The sequence below is a fragment of the Mustelus asterias genome, chromosome 12 (genome assembly GCF_964213995.1).
Source record: "Mustelus asterias chromosome 12, sMusAst1.hap1.1, whole genome shotgun sequence".
Taxonomy (NCBI): Eukaryota; Metazoa; Chordata; class Chondrichthyes; order Carcharhiniformes; family Triakidae; genus Mustelus; species Mustelus asterias.
The window spans coordinates 28,049,507-28,072,174 of NC_135812.1; the positions used below are offsets into that span (position 1 = coordinate 28,049,507).

The 22,668-nt window shown below is 46.8% G+C and overlaps 1 protein-coding gene across 2 annotated transcripts in view; it reads left to right on the forward strand.

The window, feature by feature from the left end:
• LOC144501340 (sodium- and chloride-dependent GABA transporter 1) overlaps positions 1-22,668 on the forward strand; it is a 93,544-nt gene that overhangs the window by 65,957 nt on the left and 4,919 nt on the right. For both annotated transcript variants that reach the window (XM_078224970.1, XM_078224971.1), the window contains exons 8-12: positions 1,377-1,489; positions 5,522-5,662; positions 8,590-8,689; positions 10,629-10,726; positions 11,759-11,926. In XM_078224970.1, coding sequence (XP_078081096.1) covers positions 1,377-1,489; positions 5,522-5,662; positions 8,590-8,689; positions 10,629-10,726; positions 11,759-11,926 — 620 coding nt within the window. The remainder of the gene's footprint in view (positions 1-1,376; positions 1,490-5,521; positions 5,663-8,589; positions 8,690-10,628; positions 10,727-11,758; positions 11,927-22,668) is intronic.

A 22,668-nucleotide genomic window follows, 5' to 3' on the forward strand; every position in this document is an offset into this window, starting at 1 on the left:
ATGGAGGTGGACGGAACCCGAAAATACTCATTTCCCAGCCCTGTGCCCGGCACCAGCCATTTTTCTGATGCGGGTTCAGGCAAGGTCCCTACCCGATTGGGTAACCAATGTGGCTCATTATGAGCCGTGTTAACTTACTGGGATTTTCCAGTTAGTTTCCTAATATGACAATGGGCTGTTTGAATGCCTGGGGGTTGTGCATACAGTGGCAGGCCAAGTGTCTGTGCTCCAGACAGGCCTCTATCTCCCTGACTCCGGATAAAGAGGAAGGACCTCTTTCGGAGGGATTCCTCCAGTCTATCCCCCACCCCGCCTCTCACCAAAGTGGAGGCCCAACTACTTTTTCTGTTTTTTGTTAAACCTTCAAACAAATTGGTGAGAGGGTGCATTCTGCACTCTCTGTAATACTCACATTTTATAGATGTTGTTGTGAAGAACTTATAATTGGTAATGGGTTGAAGGGTTATGGGGAGAAGGCAGGAAAATGGGGATGAGGAGCATATCAGCCATGATCGAATGGCGGAGCGGACTCGATGGGCTGAATGGCCTAATTCTGCTCCTATATCTTATGAACTAAGTTGAAAAGCCTCTGATTGGCGTTCAAGAACCCACTGTCCTTGATTGGACAGGGATCGCATTTCTGTGCCAATTAAGGGGGGGTTCCCAGTCAAAAGCCCAAAGAGAGTCACTGTTTCCCCCCACCCCCAGGGTGGGTTCGGGACCCAGGCACAACAATCCCACAATGCCTGTTTCTCATTGCCCGAGTGAAAGTTCAGCTCCTGAGTTCTGGTGACATGCTTTAACCAGTTTGCAGTAATGTGCTGCAAGTTAATGTGGTTCTATCTCCAATGTTTTCACCTCCCAAGGTCACAGGGAGGAGGAATATTGTTCTTATTCCAGTATGGAAGACATTAAAAACCAAAGTGACAGTGTTACTGGGAAAATGGCTGAGCATTCTAATAACTCAGAAGGTCGGAGTTTGAACTGTAGTCTGTACTGAACGAGATGACATTGGGCGAGGCAGTAGAAATCCTCTTGTTGGCCTCTCTACCTCTGAGTTAGAGAGAGGGAGCTCAGCAATAGTTCCTGCACACTTTGCAGCAGCTCATGCCTTTATGTGGATGTTGGATAAGGAGAGAGCTACAACTTCCTTATAGTCAAGTAGTTTGCCAACTCCCAGTGTGTGGTTAAGAGTAATAGCTTCCATGATGGAGTTGAGCCCAGCTCACTTCACTAGGAAAGGGGAGAACGTTGGTGAGAAAAACAGCAAAGAAAAATATATTTTAGAGGCAGACAATTTATTTTCTTATATCAGTCACTTCATGCGGTATGGCCACTGCAGCAGGTAACTTTTACAATGGTTCTTAACCTTGCAGGGCCAGGATTGGTGTTTGTGATTTACCCAGAAGCCTTTGTTACAATGCCAGTTTCTCCTCTGTGGGCGGTGCTGTTTTTCATTATGCTGCTGTTCCTAGGCCTTGACAGTGAGGTAAGAGTTACTGTAAGACATTGCCACTTCGAGTTACCGTGGTGATTGAGGAGGCATGACAGCTGCTGTAGAGAATTGTAAGTTTATATCCAAGTTTATTTTCTTTCCTCTACCTACATACAAAGAGGTGACGATTAGTAAGAGAAAAATATAATGTTCCCTGTGACCAAATTCTGAATCCGTCAAAAGCTCTGAAGATTATCTGTCCAGCAGATATTAGCATGAAGCCATCACCAACAACCCCACAATTTATTAATACATTCATGGGACATGGGCATTGCTGGCTTGCCAGCACTTATTGCCCATCCCTAGTTGCCCGAGGACAGTTGAAAGTCAACCACATTGCTGTGGCTCTGGAGTCATGTGTAAGCCAGACCAGGTTATGAAAACAGATTTCCTTCCCTAAAGGGCATTAGTGAACCAGATTGGTTTTTCCAACAATCGGCAATGGTTTCACGATCATTAGTAGATTCTCAATTCCAGATATTTTTTATTGATTTCAAATTCCACCATCTGCCGTGGCGGGATTTGAACCCGGGTCCCCAGAACATTAGCTGAGTTCCTGGATTAATAGTCTATTGATAATACCACTCGGCCATCGCCTTCCCTTACACTTACAATTACATTTCTCAACACATTAACAATACAAACTATTGTCTCATTGTTGCGCGATATAATACACGAGAGGCTGGATGTACTCGGGAAATAAAGGCTTTTATTGCCAACAATAACAGAGCTACTATATACAGTATACGATCCCAGACTAAAGGGTCACCAGGCAGAGCAGTGACCTTTATACCTCTCCTAGGAGGCGGAGCCGACTGGGGTGTACCATAAGGACTATATTAACAGGTAGAACAGCCCAACCCTAACCCCAACAGTAACATATCTACAGACTCATAGTACTGGCCAGACCATGGCTCAGCACTACCTGGTGGGAACCAACAATGGTTCACCACACTCATACACAAAGCAACCCCCTCCAATCCCTGACATTATATACTCAAAATATTACATTTTGATTGGAAAATTAATTGTCCCCTCTCTCAACAGAAAATTCAAATAGAACTGACCACATAAATCAAGGAAGTACTTCTGCCAAATATAAATTACAATTTTGTATAACTTCTCAAACAGATAATGCACCGTTTCCTTAAACATCAAAGTATTAGTGTGTTGTCTTACACAAAATCAAACTGCAGTGAGTGAGTTATTTTTGCCTGGTGGACGGTAATATAAATGAAGCCATGAACAAGCACCAGCAGCACACCGAGGGACCTTGCCTTTTACATGTTTACTGCTTTAGACCCTACATTACAAACAGTGATTAAACTTTAGAAGTACTTCACCGACTGCAAAGCAAAATGGGGCATTCGGAGGTTGTGAAAGATGCTATCGGAATGCAAATTCTGTTTTTTTTTTCTTTTAGCACTGGGAATTAATTTAATCTTTTATAAATGACCTTTAAACGCAGGCCGTGATGCTTTCGGAATATTAATCCATATCTTTTTCAAATTGCCTCCTCGTGAGATTCCTAACTACCATTCTCAAAAGCACTGCCACGTACAGAACTGCCTTCTTTAAGAGAACCTTCCAACTGACCTTGCTGCAAAAGAATTGTTTCTTTTACATCCTTGAAAAGAGTCTCCTTGGCAAACTGGATTTTAAATTCAAATTGAAAGATTCTGTCAAATAAAACACTGAACCAATTTTGTGCTGCAGATTTTAAATATGTGAAATGTTACATAATAATTATTTGGGATATCAAAACATCCTGAGCTGCACCCTTCAGTTTACTATAGGAAGGATATGATAGCACTAGAGGGGGTACAGAGGAGGTTCACATGGATGTTGCCTGGAATGCAGCATTTGAGCTATAAGGATAGGCTTGGATTGTTTTCTTTGGAGCAGAGAAGGCGAGGGGGACATGATTGAAGTGTATAATTTTATGAGGTGTATGGACAGGGTGAATAGGAAGCAGCTGTTGGGGGGTCAGTCATGAGGGGGCACCCCTTGGTTGAGGGGTCAGTCACGAAGGGGCACCTCTTGGTTGAGGGGTCAGTCACGAGGGGGCACCCCTTGGTTGAGGGGTCAGTCACGAGGGGGCACCTCTTGGTTGAGGGATCAGTCACGAGGGGGCACCCCTTGGTTGAGGGGTCAGTCACGAGGGGGCACAGTTTTAGGGTAAAGGGCAGGAGATTTAGAGGTTGATTTGAGAAAATAAATTTCACTCAGAGGGTGGTGGGGATCTGGAATGCATTGCTTGGGAGGATAGTGCAGGCCAGAAATCACGCAACCTTTAAAAAATATTGGGATGAGCTCTTGAAAAATCATAACATTCAAGGATATGGGGCAGATGCAGGAAAATGGGATTAGCGCGCCTTTAGTAGTAGTTATAGTTGGTGCAGACTCGATGGGCCAAAGGATCTTTTCTGGCACTGTATGAATCTATGACTATGACGCAATATATGCAGAATGTACGAGTGACTCTTTTCTGTGCTGTACCTCTTATCAGTGAGACTAACAACATTTGCAAGATTGGATTAGAATGAGTTTTAACATCTTGCTAAAGTTTCCATGCGATGATTAAATTATGAAGTGGCGAATACCAAAAAATCCACTATTTCAGTCTCTCTCACTTTGCTCAATGTTATTTAGAAGTTTTCTTAATCCTAATAAGAAATCTTTCGAGGAACAGTTCATCACCTGACTCAGAAGCTAATTGTGTATTATCTCACCCCAGTTTTTCCCAGCTTTTCATAAAAATGCATGCATAGACGATTAAATCCACGACCTGCTTCTATTGCACTTAGTTGTGATAACCCCCAGGACTTGCATGGGGAATCACTGACCTCCCTGTGGGACTCGTTGAATACGAGCTCCCTGGGGACTGGTAATTAACTAACCAGGTGGTGCTCGTATACCGAGCCCTGTATAAAGTAGGCCCATGAGTGGGTCCATTATTGCATTGTCCTGGTTGGGATCTGTCTGTGTTCTCCGCAGGCTTGTGGTTTTGCTTTACTTTGTTTTGTGCAATAAAGCACTGTTCCTTTACAACCGACTTCTGGGTTATTATATTAGTTATATATGAAAATGGCTGTCTTGGCTTTGTTCCATCCTATATAGGCACTCACTCAGTTACAAATCCCAGTTCCACACCATAAGCTTTTCCCTCTTAAGATAGAATATGTACACAGCTGTTAATATGCTGCAGTCTTTGTAATTAAAACCATCCAGCTGGTTAATTCTATGACTCTATGATAAAAATAAATGCACTTAATAAAGAATGAGTGGTACAACAAGTAGGCAAATCAGCAGGATTCTGAATGCTAATATTGTTAGTAAGCTTAGCACCAAATCTAAAACACAAAGACAAACAAGTTTTTTAAATTAAAGAATGCAGATAGTAGAACTACACACCAGGCCTGTGGTGTGAAAAGACATAGGATGGATTCATAGAATCCCTACAGTGCAGAAGGAAGCCATTTGGCCCATCAAGCCTGCAACAACAACAATCCCATCTAGACCCCATCCCTGTAACCCCACGTATTTACCCTGCTAGTCCCCCTGATACTAAGGGACAATTTTGCATGGCCAGTCAACTTAGCCCACACATCTTTGGAGTGTGGGAGGAAACCGGAGCACCCGGAGGAAACCCACGCAGACACGGGAAGAATGTGCAAACTCCACACAAACAGAGGCCGGAATTGAACCTGGGCCCCTGGCACTGTGAGGCAGCAGTGCTAACCACTGTGCCACTGTGCTGTCCATCCAATCCACAGTGGATTGTGCTTTGGGTGTAGGCCCTTTGAAGGTAAATTTTGTCTCTGCGTGACAATTTAAGTAGGGGATCTTTCAATTCTGGGTACTAGACTAGTCATTCTATATTTCTACTGAGCAAACTGTATTTAATTGTGTTAGCTATGGTGCTGGGATTTTAGTTTAGAAACATACTGCATTCCATAAGAAGTCAAGGATTTATCCGTGCAATTACTTCACAAATGTGTCTCCTATTTCTCTCTTGTTTTGCAGTTTGCTATGGTTGAGGTGATGGTGACAAGTCTACTGGACGCCCACCAAGATTGCCTACTGAAATATTTGAAAAGGAAGGAGGTTGTGGTATTTGCTGTCTGTGCCGTAGGCTTTCTGTTGGGAATTCCAAATGTCACACAGGTATATCTCTCACCAAATGTCAGTCCAATGGTATTATCTAAGGTCAGGGTTTTCCGCCCCATCATGGGGGGGACCCACCTTGTGATAGTCAGCATCCCAGCCAAAAGTCAATTGACTTTCAGTGGGACTGGACAATTCCAATGGGAGGTGGGGCTGGAAAATCCCACCTTAAGTGTGAACATTAATAGTGTCTAAGTCTCATTTGAATATCCTTTATTTGGATCAAAAGGCCAATGTAACTCCAACACTTTTATCCATATTGTCTTAGCATTTCCTACTTGGCTAAATTTTATTTACTTTTGGCGGCATGGTGGCACAGTGGTTAGCACTGCTGCCTCACAGTGCCAGGGACCCGAGTTTGATTCTCAGCTTGGATGACTGTGTGGAGTTTGCACATTCTCCCCGTGTCTGCGTGGATTTCCTCCGAGTGCTCCGGTTTCCTCCCACAATCCAAAGATGTGCGGGTTAGGTTGATTCGCCATGCTAAATTGCCCCTTAATGTCAAGAGATTAGCAGGGTTGATAGGTAGGATGATGGGAATAGGGGCTGGGTTGGATTGCGGTCGGTGCAGATTCGATGGGCCGATTGGCCTCCTTCTGCACTGTAAGGATTCTACGAACCAACTTTGGACATGCGTTAGGCGGATTTAGTCATACAATTGCACTGTTCCACAGCTGAGGGGATTATAAGTAAGTTTGTTATAACCATCCTGGGAATTACACACTAAAATAAAAGCAAAATACTGCAGATGTTGGAAATCTGAAACAACAACAGAAAATGATGCTAAAAATGCTGTTTCGAGTCAAATAAGGCTCTTCTTCAGAACTGGGTTCAAAGCTTCCAGTTCTGAAAAAGAGCCATACTCAACTCAAAACATTACCTTGCTTTCTCTCTCCACTGACGCTGCCAGATTCACTGAGTATTTCCAGCACATTTTGTTATTATCTGGGAGCTGTACAGCTCCTTACACTCATATCGCTGAAACAGGTGGTTCCATTTAGCCTGATATTCCTGCGTCAAACGTTCCAAGACAAATCCAGACCGAATCGGATCCTGAAACTTCACTGGAACTGTTACTTCCTCCAGTAGCTGCAATTGTAATCATCTCAGTCCTGCCTATCAGAACCGCGTGCAGCTGGAGAACTGGGAGTTATCTGCTGCTGGCCAGTGGCTTGAGAAAACTCCATTCAAATTGATCTCAACTTTAACATGATGCCATTCATTAATACAAAACCCAAGACCAGTGGTTACACCCCCACCCACTTTACCTCTCATCATAGAATCCCTGCAGTGCTGAAGGAGGCCATTCGGCCCATCGAGTCTGCACCGACCATAATCCCACCCAGGCCCTATTCCCGTCACCCCACATATTTACCCTGCTAATCTCCTGACACTATGGTCAATTTAGCATGGCCAATCAGCCTAACCCGTGCATCTTTGGATTGTGGGAGGAAACAGGAGCATCCGGAGGAAACCCACGCAGACACGGGGAGAATGTACAAACTCCAAGGCCGGAATTGAACCCGGGTCCCTGGCGCTGTGAGGCAGCAATGCTAACCACTGTGTCACCGTGCCGCCCCATCAAATGCCTCATCTTATGGAGGGAGAATCATAGAACCCGTACAGTGCAGTGGGAGGCCATTTGGCCCATCGAGTCTGCACCAACTCTCTGACAGAGTATCTTTCTCAGGCTAACTCCCTTCCGTCCTATCCCTGTAACCCCCACACATTTACCCTGCTTATTCCCTTAACCTACACATCTTGAGACACTTAAGGGGCGATTTAGCATGGCCAATCTACCTAATCTGCACAATTTGAGATGTGATTTAATAATCTTTGATTTATTTTTTAAAAAGGAGGTGGGCTTGTTTGGTCTTGATGGCCATTTCCTATTTCTTAATAATATTAAGCTTTTTGTTTGAGCATTATTACCTCCTATCTCCCCGATTCTGACCTTTCAATTGGGTCAGACCTCGATAAAAACAAATTACTGCGGATGCTGGAATCTGAAACTAGAGGAACAGCATCTCATCTTCCGGCTTAGGCACATTACAACCTTCTGGTCTCAACATCGAATTCAACAACTTCAGATGATTAGCTCTACCCCATCTCGACCCCTTTGTTTTCATTTTATTTCATTTTTAACTATTCTCTACCTTTTATTTCTTTATTGTCTTTATTTTTCTTTCCCCCCCCACTCTTTCCCCTTATTTTATCCCCCCTTTCCTTACCTTTTCTTTCCTCTTTGCTTCCCCTTTTCCCCCTTTTTCTCAATTTTACCTCTCTCTCACCCATCCTCCCACTGCCCCCATATCTTCATCTGTCGCATCTTACCCTCTAATTTCAACTTCTCTGCTGTTTGGTCATTCACACCTTCTATTCTCTCTATGGACAGCCATTAGCAGCCTTTCCAAAAGAGAAAGCTTTGACAAAGGGTCATCTGGACTCGAAACGTCAGCTCTTTTCTCTCCTTACAGATGCTGCCAGGCCTGCTGAGATTTTCCAGCAATTTCTCTTTTGGGGTCAGAATTCTAATGTGAAGTAAAGGAAAGTATATTTATTAGTCACAAGTAAGGCTTACATTAACACTGCAATGAAGTTACTGTGAAATTCCCCTAGTCGCCACACTCTGGCGCCTGTTCGGATACACTGGAGAATTTAACATGGCCAATGCACCTAACCAGGATGTCTTTTGGACTGTGGGAGGAAACCGGAGCACCCGGAGGAAACCCATGCAGACACGGGGAGAATGTGCATTCTCCACACAGACAGTGACTGACCCAAACCGGGAATCGACCCTGGGTCCCTGGTGCTGTGAGGCAGCAGTGCTAACCACTGTGCTACCATACCACCCATGTGCTAATGTGCTTGGAACTCTCAGCCCAAAGCATCTTTTTAATGTTGGTCTGAATCTAATGTCATTTCAGGGTGGGATTTACGTTTTCCAGCTCCTGGACCACTATACTGCTCAAGTATCCATTGTTTTCTTGGCTTTCTTTGAGGTCGTTGCTATTTGCTGCTTTTACGGTACGTCTGCTGTGTTTTTTATCATGAACTGATCGCAAAGGTCACTGACAATTGCTCGATGTTCAGCACCATTTGCGATTCCTCAGATACTGTGGGGCCAAATGGCCAACTCCTGTTCTTATTCCCCATGATCTTTCTCATCAAGCAGCCTGTGTACATATGCAGCAAGTCCTGAACAATATCTGACAAGTGGCAAGTGACATTCATGCCACACAAGTGCCAGTCAATGACCATCTCCAACAAGAGAGAATCTAACCACTCAGCAGCATTACCATTGTTGAATCCCTTACTATCAACATCCTGGAGGTTACCATTGACCAGAAGCTTACCACATAAATACTGTAGCAACTGGAGTAGTCAGGGATTGGGAATTCTGTGGTGCTTGCCTCAACTCCTGACTCACCAAAACCTATCTATCAACTCCAAGGCACAAGTTAGGAGTCTGATGAAATAGTCTGTACTTTACAGGATGGGTGTGCCTCCAACAACACTTGTTGGAGACACACTCATCCAGGAAAGAAGCCCGCTTGATTAGCATCCCATCCAGCACCTTAAGAATTCACTCCTTCTATTGCTGGTGCACTGTGGCAACAGTGTGTACCATCTACAACATGCACTGAAGCAATGACCAAGGCTCCATTGACAGCACCCTCTAAACCCGTGATATCTACCACTTAGAAGGACAAGGGCAGCAGACACATGGGAACAGCATCACCTACAGGTTTCCTGCAGGGGAGGCGATGTCCTAGTGGTATTATCGCTATACAGAAACTCAACTCATGTGCTGGGGATCTCGATTTGAATCCCGCCACGGCAGATGATGGAATTTGAATTCAATCAAAAAATTATCTGGAATTAAGAATCTACTGATGACCACAAAACCATTGTCGATTGCCGGAAATACCCACCTGGATCACTAATGTCCTTTAGGGAAGAAAATCTGCCATTCTTACCTGGTCTGGCCTACATGTGACTCCAGAGCCACAGCAATGTGGCTGACTCTCAATTGCCTTCCAAGGGCAACGAGGCAACAATAACTGCTGGCCAGTGATGCCACAAATGAATAAAAAAAAGTCTGGAACTCCCTCCCTAACAGCACTGTGGGTGTACTGACACCACATGGATTGCAATGGTTCAAGAAGGCAGTTCATCACCTCCTTCCTAAGGGAAATTAGGATTGAGCAAGCAATGCCCACAGTCCATTAAAGAATAAAAAAGAACTCAAGGCAGATATGGATCCAGTATTGGCCCAACTCATTTCATTTTCAATTAATAATTCGATGCCGCACTAATCCTATTATTAAAGCACTCACATCAGCAAACCCGTTGCTGATTTTTCCTGACAAATGGTAAATGGGGGAAATGTGCCACCAATCCAACAAGAACTCCTCTCTCTTTGAGAACCACAAATTATAACAATATCAGCCACACTTATCGAAATGTCACACACTTGTTTCACCGTGATATCTTAATGCAACAGATTCATTTAAAAATGATCAAAGCTAAACATATGCAAAGGTTTTGCTTCAAATAGATCACTGTGGGTGGCACGGTGGCACAGTGGTTAGCACTGCTGCCTCACAGCACCAAGGACCCAGGTTCAATTCCGGCCTCGGGTGACTGTCTGTGCGGAGTCTGCACGTTCTCCCCGTGTCTGCGTGGGTTTCCTCCCACACTCCAAAGATGTGCGGGTTAGGTGCATTGGCCATGGTGTATTGCCCCTTAGTGTCAGGGGGGATTAGCAGGGTAAATGATTACGGATAGAGGCTGGGTGGGTTGTTGTCAGTGCGGGCTCGATGGGCTGAATGGCCTCCTGCTGCACTGTAGGGATTCTACGATTCTACGATTGTGATTTTAAAATCCCCAGACGTTCTGTAAATTATTGCCCCAGCCAAAATTTCAGCAAGATTTTACAAGGACAGTTTAATTTTTTTCACAGGTATCCCTCGGTTGTCACAGAACATTGAAGAGATGGTGGGGAAAAAGCCAAATATTTACTTGCGTGTGTGTTGGTTGCTGTCTACTGCACTGATCCTTGTATGTACCATCAACTAGTTCGAGTACTTTAACAAAGAAACTGCAGGGGGAATTTTACACCCCCTCCCACTGGCAGGATTCTCCAGTCCCGCTGAAGTCAATGGACTTTTGAATGGTTCGCCGTGTTTTCCAGTCCCCCCACCCCCACCCCCGTGACAGGGCTGCAAAATCCCGCCTGGTTAATTATGGAGCCCATGGGGAGCTTGCCTTTGTTTAATGAATTAATTGAAGTTTATAACATGTGAAAACTTTGCTTTATAATTGAACTGCTTAAATTCACTCTGGTTACATTTTTTGTGTTCACTGTGAAACTCAGTACGACAGTTTTATTGTATATTTATTAGGGAAAAATAGAATCCCTACAATGCAGAAGGAGGCCATTCAGCCCATCGAGCCTGCACTGACAACAATCCCACCCAGGCCCTATCCCCGTAACCCCACGTATTTACCCTGCTAATCCCCCCTGACACTAAGGGGCAATACACCATGGCCTATCCACCTAACCTGCACATCTTTAGACTGTGGGAGGAAACCGGAGCACCCGGAGGAAGCCCTCGCAGGCACAGGGAGAATGTGCAAACTCCACACAGACAGTGACCCAAGGCCGGAATTGGACCCGGGTCCCTGGAGCTGAGAGGCAGCAGTGCTAACCACTGTGTCACTGTGCCACTCCATGAGCACCAATTTTCTCTAAAGGCAAGACAACTGTAAGGCTAAATTCATAACGCTCAAGTACATCCCCTTTAATAATGATGCTTTGCATAAAAATGCTGCCTTGTCGTTCGAGAAACCATCAGTAATTCCACCAGACTGACTCTCTGAGTTCAGCAGCAGTATGATTATGGCAATTTACTTCAGTGAATTCTGGCCATAATAAATATTGAAAAGCATTACTCATTCATGCATTATTTCAGCGTCTTACCCTCTCCCCCTCCCTGACACATTTCCACTGCTGTTAGTCAGAGACATGTATTTGTTTGCGTTCCTCTCTTGAAGAGTTGAGAAGCTTGAACCTTTGTGTTTTTGTTTCAGATTATCATGGTGTTTGTAATCATTGACTTTGAACCTGTACGTTACGGCAATTACAAATACCCAGAGTGGGCTCAGAGCCTTGGCTGGATCATAGCTATGGCTTCGCTGATCTGGATTCCTGTTGGAGTGGTCCACACATTGCTCACATTGAAAGGTTCATTCTGTGAGGTGTGTTCTCTTTAGTCTGTACAATAAATAACAATCAGCCTTCATTAACAGGGAGTTTGTGCAGACAGCAGCAACTTCCGGCCAGATCACTCCCTTCCAATAAGTCGCCCCTTGTTAATTAACACCAGAAACGAACCGTAATAAGAAGTAATCTAAAGCCATAAACAGCAGGGACCACGAGGCAGGAGTACAGGCACACAGAGCAGTGAGGTGCCAGCTGGGACATCTACATCTTGTCATTTTTATGTAATACTGTTCTTTCCTTTAGCATGTGTCAGGTGACGGCAGATGTGTCCAGTGCTACAGCACCAGTGTCCAGTGCTAATGCACCAGACTACTGCATCCAGTGCTACAGCACCAATGTCCAGTGCTACAGCACCAGACTGCTGTAACCAGTGCTACTGCACCAAACTACTGTATCCAGTGCTACAGCACCAGACTGCTGTATCCAGTGCTACAGCACCAGACTGCTGTACGCAGTGCTACTGCACCAGACTAGTGTACAGTGTTACTGTGCCAGACTGCTGTATCCAGTGCTACTGCACCAGACTACTGTATCCAGTGTTACTGCACCAGACTGCTGTATCCAGTGCTACAGCACCAGACTAGTGTCCAGTGTTAAGGCACCAGACCTCTGTGACCAGTGCTACAGCACCAGACTGCAGTATCCAGTGCTACAGCACCAGTGTCCAGTGCTACTGTACCAGACTACTGTATCCTGTGCTACAGCACCAGACTACTGTATGCAGTGCTGCAGCACCAGACCACTGTATCCAGTGCTACAGCACCAGACAGCTGTATCCAGTGCTACAGCACCAGACCGCTGTTTCCGGTGCTACAGCACCAGACAGCTGTATCCAGTGCTACAGCACCAGACTGCTGTATCCAGTGCTACAGCACCAGACCACTGTATCCAGTGCTACAGCACTAGACCACTGTATCCAGTGCTACTGCACCAGACCACTGTATCCAGTGCTACAGCACCAGACTAGTTTCCAGTGTTACTGCACGAGACTGCTGTATCCAGTGCTACAGCACCAGACCACTGTATCCAGTGCTACAGCACCAGACTAGTTTCCAGTGTTACTGCACGAGACTGCTGTATCCAGTGCTACAGCACCAGACCACTGTATCCAGTGCTACAGCACCAGACCACTGTATCCAGTGCTACAGCACCAGACTAGTGTCCAGTGTTACTGCACCAGACTGCTGTATCCAGTGCTACTGCACCAGACTGCTGCATCCAGTGCTACTGCACCAGACTGCTGTATCCAGTGCTACTGCACCAGACTGCTGTATCCAGTGCTACTGCACCAGACTGCTGTATCCAGTGCTACTGCGCCAGACTGCTGTATCCAGTGCTACTGCGCGAGACTGCTGTATCCAGTGCTACTGCGCCAGACTGCTGTATCCAGTGCTACAGCACCAGAACACTGTATCCAGTGCTACAGCACCAGACCACTGTATCCAGTGCTACAGCACCAGACTAGTTTCCAGTGTTACTGCACCAGACTGCTGTATCCAGTGCTACTGCACCAGACTGCTGCATCCAGTGCTACTGCACCAGACTGCTGCATCCAGTGCTACTGCACCAGACTGCTGTATCCAGTGCTACTGCACCAGACTGCTGTATCCAGTGCTACTGCACCAGACTGCTGTATCCAGTGCTACAGCACCAGACCACTGTATCCAGTGCTACAGCACCAGACTAGTTTCCAGTGTTACTGCACCAGACTGCTGTATCCAGTGCTACTGCACCAGACTGCTGTACCCAGTGCTACTGCACCAGACTACTGTATCCAGTGCTACTGCAACAGACTGCAGTATCCAGTACTACAGCACCAGACTAGTGTCCAGTGTTAAGGCACCAGACTACTGTATCCAGTGCTCCTGCACCAGACTGCAGTATCCAGTGCTACAGCACCAGTGTCCAGTGCTACTGTACCAGACTACTGTACCCTGTGCTACGGCACCAGACTACTGTATCCAGTGCTGCAGCACCAGACCACTGTGTCCAGTGCTACAGCACCAGACCGCTGTTTCCAGTGCTACAGCACCAGACCACTGTTTCCAGTGCTACAGCACCAGACTGCCGTATCCAGTGCTACAGCACCAGACCACTGTATCCAGTGCTACAGCACCAGACCACTGTATCCAGTGCTACAGCACCAGACCACTGTATCCAGTGCTACAGCACCAGACCACTGTATCCAGTGCTACAGCACCAGACCACTGTATCCAGTGCTACAGCACCAGACTAGTGTCCAGTGTGACTGCACCAGACTGCTGTATCCAGTGCTACAGCACCAGAACACTGTATCCAGTGCTACAGCACCAGACCACCGTATCCAGTGCTACAGCACCAGACTAGTGTCCAATGTTACTGCACCAGACTGCTGTATCCAGTGCTACAGCACCAGACCACTGTATCCAGTGCTACAGCACCAGAACACTGTATCCAGTGCTACAGCACCAGACCACTGTATCCAGTGTTACTGCACCAGACTAGTGTCCAGTGTTACTGCACCAGACTGCTGTATCCAGTGCTACAGCACCAGACTGCTGTATCCAGTGCTACAGCACCAGACCACTGTATCCAGTGCTACAGCACCAGACCACTGTATCCAGTGCTACAGCACCAGACTAGTGTCCAATGTTACTGCACCAGACTGCTGTATCCAGTGCTACAGCACCAGACCACTGTGTCCAGTGTTACCGCACCAGACTAGTGTCCAGTGTTTCTGCACCAGACTGCTGTATCCCGTGCTACAGCACCAGACCACTGTATCCAGTGCTACAGCACCAGACCACTGTATCCAGTGCTACAGCACCAGACCACTGTATCCAGTGCTACAGCACCAGACCACTGTATCCAGTGCTACAGCACCAGACTAGTGTCCAGTGTTACTGCACCAGACCACTGTATCCAGTGCTACAGCACCAGACCACTGTATCCAGTGCTACAGCACCAGACCACTGTATCCAGTGCTACAGCACCAGACCACTGTATCCAGTGCTACAGCACCAGACCACTGTATCCAGTGCTACAGCACCAGACCACTGTATCCAGTGCTACAGCACCAGACTAGTGTCCAGTGTGACTGCACCAGACTGCTGTATCCAGTGCTACAGCACCAGAATACTGTATCCAGTGCTACAGCACCAGACCACTGTATCCAGTGCTACAGCACCAGACTAGTGTCCAATGTTACTGCACCAGACTGCTGTATCCAGTGCTACAGCACCAGACCACTGTATCCAGTGCTACAGCACCAGAACACTGTATCCAGTGCTACAGCACCAGACCACTGTATCCAGTGTTACTGCACCAGACTAGTGTCCAGTGTTACTGCACCAGACTGCTGTATCCAGTGCTACAGCACCAGACCACTGTATCCAGTGCTACAGCACCAGACCACTGTATCCAGTGCTACAGCACCAGACTAGTGTCCAATGTTACTGCACCAGACTGCTGTATCCAGTGCTACAGCACCAGACCACTGTGTCCAGTGTTACCGCACCAGACTAGTGTCCAGTGTTTCTGCACCAGACTGCTGTATCCAGTGCTACAGCACCAGACCACTGTATCCAGTGCTACAGCACCAGACCACTGTATCCAGTGCTACAGCACCAGACCACTGTATCCAGTGCTACAGCACCAGACCACTGTATCCAGTGCTACAGCACCAGACTAGTGTCCAGTGTTACTGCACAGGTCAGACTTGGGAATTGGGATCCAGTGCCTGGCCCACACTGCCTTTTTCAAAACTGTGCAAATAAAATTCAAACACACACACACCAACACAGACACACACACACACACACACCGACACAGACACACACACACACACACCAACACAGAAACGCACACACACACACACCGACACAGACACACACACACACACACACCAACACAGAAACACACACACTCTCACATGCGCCTGCACATGTAAACGCACACACTCTCATGCACACACACACACATACACACTCCCACACACACCCCACACACACAGACACACACACCCCACACACACAGACACACATACACACTCCCACACACACCCCACACACACAGACACACCCCACACACACAGACACACATACACACTCCCACACACACCCCACAGACCCACACACACACCCCACACACACAGACACACATACACACTCCCACACACACCCCACACACACAGACACACACACACCCATTGTCCTGGATGTGGAAGTGAAGGTCTCCAGTGAGCTGGAGTAACTAGCCAGCTTCACCCCCAACATGAGAGGGGATGTTGGACAATATCTGGGCCTAAATGCAGTAGGTGGGGGGTGGGGGAAGCGTGGGTCCTCGGATTGTCAGCTGTTTGTGAGGTGGTGGGGGAAGGTTGTGAGGAAAGGGTGGCCGACTGTGAAATTGTGTTCACTTTAAGTGTTAGATTGATCTGGAAGGACCTTTTCAATCTTCAGATCCTGTTGTAGTCACAGGCTCTGGGTTTCTGGGTTAGGATAAAGTTGGTCCTTATGGCCTTGATTTGTATCAATGTATGTGACTCAGGCATGTGTCTCACACGTCTGAATTAATACATTTAAAACCAGAATGAATAGAAATCAAGGTCCCGATTTTAATGGTGAAGGTGGATAGGTTGTAAATGAGTGAAAAACCTCATGCAGTTAAAATTTATTTTTCTCTCTGTATCTGTCAGCTTGGATACACCGGTTCAAAAGGGTCAGATATTTGGTTTAACGGAGATTGGGTGCACAGTAAGATTGTAAAACATACCCAGAGCATTGAGCTCCAGTTGTTAGGCTGCTCTCTCCCAGGGATGGCTATTAGTGTGGGTCTCTGCTGAGGTGATGTAACTGGCATCGAGTGAAATTTTGGCAGCTTCTTACTTGGGTTTTCGCTCTGCATTTTGCACATCTCCAATGTGTAAATCACAGCCTGAAATGGATAAATTGGGAAAGAGTTCACAGCTGGTTAGGACAGCACAGTGGTTAGCACTGCTGCCTCACAGCGCCAGGGACCCAGGTTCAGTTCCGCCCTCGGGTCACTGTCTGCGTGGAGTTTGCACATTCTCCCTGTGTCTGCGTGGGTTTCCTCCGGATGCTCTGGTTTCCTCCCACAGTCATGATGTGGAGATGCCGGCGTTGGACTGGGGTAAGCACAGTAAGAAGTCTCACAACACCAGGTTAAAGTCCAACAGGTTTATTTGGTAGCAAATACCATAAGCTTTCGGAGCACAGCTCCTTCGTCAGATGGAGTGGATATCTGTTCTCAAACAGTGCAAACAGACACAGAAATCAAATTACAGAATACTGATTAGAATGCAAATCTCTACAGCCAGCCAGGTCTTAAATGTACAGACAATGTGGGTGGAGGGAGCATTCAACACAGGTTAAAGAGATGTGTATTGTCTCCAGACAGAACAGCTAGTAAAATTCTGCAAGTCCAGGAGGCAAGCTCTATCCTCCCACAGTCCAAAGATGTGCAGGTTACGTGGATTGGCCGTGCTAAATTGCCCCTTAGTGTCCAAAGATGTGTAGGTTAGGGCTTTAGCAGGATAAATACATGGAATTAAGGGGATGGGGCCTTGGTGGGATGCTCTGCTGGAGAGTCTGTGCAGAAGCAATGGGCCAAATGGCCTCCTTGTGCTCTGTAGGGATTCTATAGTAAGAATCCAATATTATTACTGGGGGCATAGACCATAATTCCTTTTAACAGCAGTTAGAAACTTCTTAAAATAATGTCTACCATTGGCAAAGTTTAAAGTTTACTTATTAGTGTCACAAGTAGGTTTAGATTAACACTGCAATGAAGTTACTGTGAAAATCCCCTAGTTGCCACACTCCAGCACCTGTTTGGGTACACTGAGGGAGAATTTAGCATGGCCAATGCACCTAACCAGCACATCTTGTGGGAGGAGTTTGGGAGGAAACTGGAGCACCCGGAGGAAACCCCCGCAGACACGGAGAATGTGCAGACTCCACACAGACAGTGACCCAAGCCGGGAATTGAACCTGGGTCCCTGGTGCTAACCACTGTGCCACTGTAAGTATCTTTGATTTTGAATTTGCTGAAAGTGATGTCTGCCTATGAGAGATGATCCATTGAATCCTCACTGTCCAGTTTGGTAACCCAAGGAAATGCACAGACCCCGTCCTGAAAACTGATCACAATCGATTAGTCAACCTGGCTCAGTGGTGGGATCTGGGAGGGGAGACCTGGGCTTCCCTCTATTCAGCCAATATCAAACTGATCAAATTGGAGAAGCGTCTGTGTGCACACTGGGTGAGAATTCTTCCCACTACCTTACGCCTAAGCTCAGCGGCTCAGCCTGTAGCTGTGTAGAGAGAAATGGAGTTAATGTTTCAGCTTCAGGACCTTTGCTCAGAACTGAAGGAAGATAGAAATGTGATTGGTATTGAGCGAGTGAAGCGGTGTGAGTGGGGGGGAGGAAAAAGATGTGCGATAGAGTGGAGAATCATACAATCCCTACAGTGCAGAAGGAGGCCATTTGGTCCATCGAGTCTACACCAACAATGATCTCACCCAGGCACATCTTTGGACTGTGGGAGGAAACCGGGGCACATGGAGGAAACCCACGCAGACACGGGGAGAACGTGCAAACTCCACACTGACAGTGACCTGAGGCCGGAATTGAACCCAGGACCCTGGCGCTGTGAGGCAGCAGTGCTAACCACTGTGCCGCCCTAGAGAGTGATGGGAGTGGTTGTAGTAAAGATTTGTCCAGAGTGTGTGTGGAACATTGAGCAGCTTTGTGAACCAGTCCGTGTTCCCTCTCTCAGATCCCTCCCCTCTCATTGTTTCCCTGGTAGGTTGATGACTGTACTGGTGATGTGAACTGCGCTTGCCCGGAACTCAAAAACAAAATCCAATTTCAACCCTCGGTCGATCCCTAACTCATCCCTAACCTTTCTTTATTTCTCCACCTCCGTTCCTGCAGACAGGCTATCAACCAATATTCGTCACAGGCCCAATGACTCCCACAGGTATTTCGACAACACCTCCTCACGTCCCTTTCTGTAAGGACTCCATTTCCATTCTCCCAGTTTCTCCGTCTCCTTGGCGTCTGTTCTGATAATACAACCTTCCACATCAACACTACTGATACTTCCTTCTTTTTTCTCAACTGAGGATCCCCCCCCCCCCCCACTGAGGCTGACAGGCTCCTCAACCATGTCCCACCCACTTCCCAAACTTTTGCAGGAAAGGAATGAGAATTTCCTCCTTCCAGAACCACGATAGGCCTCCCCTCATCCTCACCTTTCACCCCACCCCGTCTCCAGCCCCAACAGTTCATCACCTGTCATTTCTGCCAACTCCAGCCTGACCGCCACTATCAAACCCATCTTCCCCACTCCCTTACCGATCAGCATTCTGAACAAAGAACAAAGAACAGTACAGCACAGGAAACAGGCCCTTCGGCCCTCCAAGCCTGTGCCACTCATTGGTCCAACTAGACCATTCGTTTGTATCCCTCCATTCCCAGAATGTTCATGTGACTATCCAGGTAAGTCTTAAACGATGCCAGCGTGTCTGCCTCCACCACCCTACTTGGCAGCGCATTCCAGGCCCCCACCACCCTCTGTGTAAAAAACATCCCTCTAATATCTGACTTATACCTCGCCCCTCTCACCTTGAGCCCGTGACCCCTCGTGATTGCCACCGCCGACCTGGGAAAAAGCTTCCCACTGTTCACCCTATCTATACCCTTCATAATTTTGTACACCTCTATTAGGTCTCCCCTCATTCTCCGTCTGTCCAGGGAGAACAAGCCCAGTTTACCAATCTCTCCTCATAGCTAAGACCCTCCATACCAGGCAACATCCTGGTAAACCTTCTCTGCACTCTCTCTAAAGCCTCCACGTCCTTCTGGTAGTGCGGCGACCAGAACTGGACGCAGTACTCCAAATGTGGCCTAACCAGCATTCTATACAGCTGCAACATCAGACTCCAGCTTTTATACTCTATACCCCGTCCTATAAAGGCAAGTATACCATATGCCTTCCTCACAAAAGGTTGCTGAAGAAGCTTGGGTCACACGGAGCTGGGGGTAGGGTGTTAGCGTAGATTGGGGATTGGCTATCCGACAGGAAGCAATGGATGCTTTTCTGGTTGGCAGATGGTAACCAGTGGCGTGCCGCAGGGATCGGTACTGGGGCCTCAACTATTTACCATTTATATAGACGATCTGGAGGAGGGGACTGATTGTAGGGTAACAAAGTTTGCAGACGACACAAAGATAAGTGGAAAAGTGAATCGTGTGGAGGGCGTAGAAGGTCTACAGAGAGATTTGGACAGGCTGAGTGAGTGGGCGAGGATCTGGCAGATGGAGTATAACGTTGACAAATGCGAGGTTATTCACTTTGGAGGAAATAATAGCAAATTGGATTATTATCTAAATGGAAAAAAATTACAACATGCTACTGTGCATAGGGACCTGGGGGTCCTTGTGCATGAGTCACAAAAACCCAGTCTGCAGGTGCAACAGGTGATCAAGAAGGCAAATGGGATGTTGGCCTATATCGCAAGGGGGATAGAATATAAAAGCAGAGATGTCTTGCTGCATCTGTACAGGGCATTGGTGAGGCCGCAGCTGGAATACTGTGTGCAGTATTGGTCCCCTTATTTGCGGAAGGATATATTGGCTTTGGAGGGAGTGTAGAGAAGGTTCACCAGGTTGATACCAGAGATGAGGGGTGTTGATTATGAGGGGAGACTGAGCAGATTGGGTTTGTACTCGTTGGAATTTAGAAGGCTGAGGGGGGATCTTATAGAAACCTATAAGATAATGAAGGGGCTGGATAGGGTAGAGGTGGAGAGATTCTTTCCACTTAGAAAGGAAACTAGAACTAGAGGGCACAGCCTCAAAATAAAGGGGGGTCGGTTTAGGACAGAGTTGAGGAGGAACTTCTTCTCTCAGAGGGTGGTGAATCTCTGGAATTCTCTGCCCACTGAAGTGGTGGAGGCTACCTCGTTGAATACGTTTAAATCATGGATAGATGGATTCCTGATCGGTAAGGGAATTAGGGGTTATAGGGATCAGGCGGGTAAGTAGAACTGATCCACTTCAGATCAGCCATGATCTTATTGAATGGCGGGGCAGGCTCAAGGGGCTAGATGGCCTACTCCTGCTCCTATTTCTTATGTTCTTATGTTCACCACCTTCTCCACCTGTGCTGCCACCTTCAAGGATTTGTGGACTTGCACACCTAGGTCCCTCTGTGTTTCTATGCTCTTGATGGCTCTGCCATTTATTGTATAACTCCCCCCTACATTCATTCTTCCAAAATGCATCACTTCACATTTATCTGGATTAAATTCCATCTGCCATTTCTCTGCCCAATTTTCCAGCCTATCTATATCCTGCTGTATTGTCCAACAATGTTCATCGCTATCCGCAAGTCCAGCTATCTTCGTGTCATCCACAAACTTGCTGATAACACCAGTTACACCTTCTTCCAAATCATTTATATATATCACAAGTAGCAGAGGTCCCAGTACAGAGCCCTGCGGAACACCACTGGTGTCAGACTTCCAGCCGGAAAAAGACCCTTCGACTGCTACCCTCTGTCTCCTGTGGCCAAGCCAGTTTTCTACCCATTTAGCTACCTCTCCTTGTATCCCATGAGCCTTAACCTTCTTAACCAACTTGCCATGAGGAACTTTGTCAAATGCCTTACTGAAATCCATATAGACGACATCCACGGCCCTTCCTTCGTCAACTGTTTTGTCACTTCCTCAAAAAACTCCACCAAATTTGTACGGCACGACCTCCCTCTTACAAAACCATGCTGTCTGTCACTAATGAGATTGTTCCGTTCTAAATGTGCATACATCCTATCTCTAAGAATCCTCTCCAACAACTTCCCTACTACGGACGTCAAGCTCACTGGCCTATAATTACCCAGGTTATCCCTGCTACCCTTCTTAAATAATGGTACCATATTCGCTCTCCTCCAATCCTCGGGGACCTCACCTGTGTCCAATGAAGAGACAAAGATTTCCATCAGAGGCCCAGCAATTACATCTCTTGTCTCCCTGAGCAGTCTAGGATAGATACCATCAGGTCCTGGGGATTTGTCAGTTTTAATGTTACCTAAAAAACATAACACTTCCTCCCTTGTAATGGAGATTCTAACGGGTCAACACCTCCCTCTGAGACACTCCCAGTCAACAAGTCCCTCTCCTTTGTGAATACCGATGCAAAGTATTCATTTAGGATCTCCCCTATTCCCTTGAGTTCTAAGCATAATTCCCCTCCTTTGTCCCCGAGAGGTCTGACTTTTTCCCTGACAACTCTTTTGTTCCTAACATATGTATAAAATGCCTTAAGATTCACCTTAATCCTGTCTGCCAAGAACATTTTGTGACCTCTTTTTGCCCTTCTAACTCTCCGTTTGAGTTCTTTCCTACTCTCTCTGTATTCCTCTACAGCTCCATCTGTTTTCAGTTGCCTGGACCTAACGTACGCCTCTCTCTTCTTTTTGATCAGATCTTCAATTTCCCTGGTTATCCACGGCTCTTGAAGGGACCCATTCCTCCATGATATCCTGATTCACTCCCTGCTCACTCCCAACATCACGCCTCCTTAAGAGGAACTTTGCCATGCAAGTGCGAGAGGTCCAACACCTGCCCTTTTACCTCTGCTCTCCCCCCCCCCCCCCCCAATCCGCACCATCGAAGACCCCAAATACTCCTTCCAGGTGAAGCAGCGATTTAC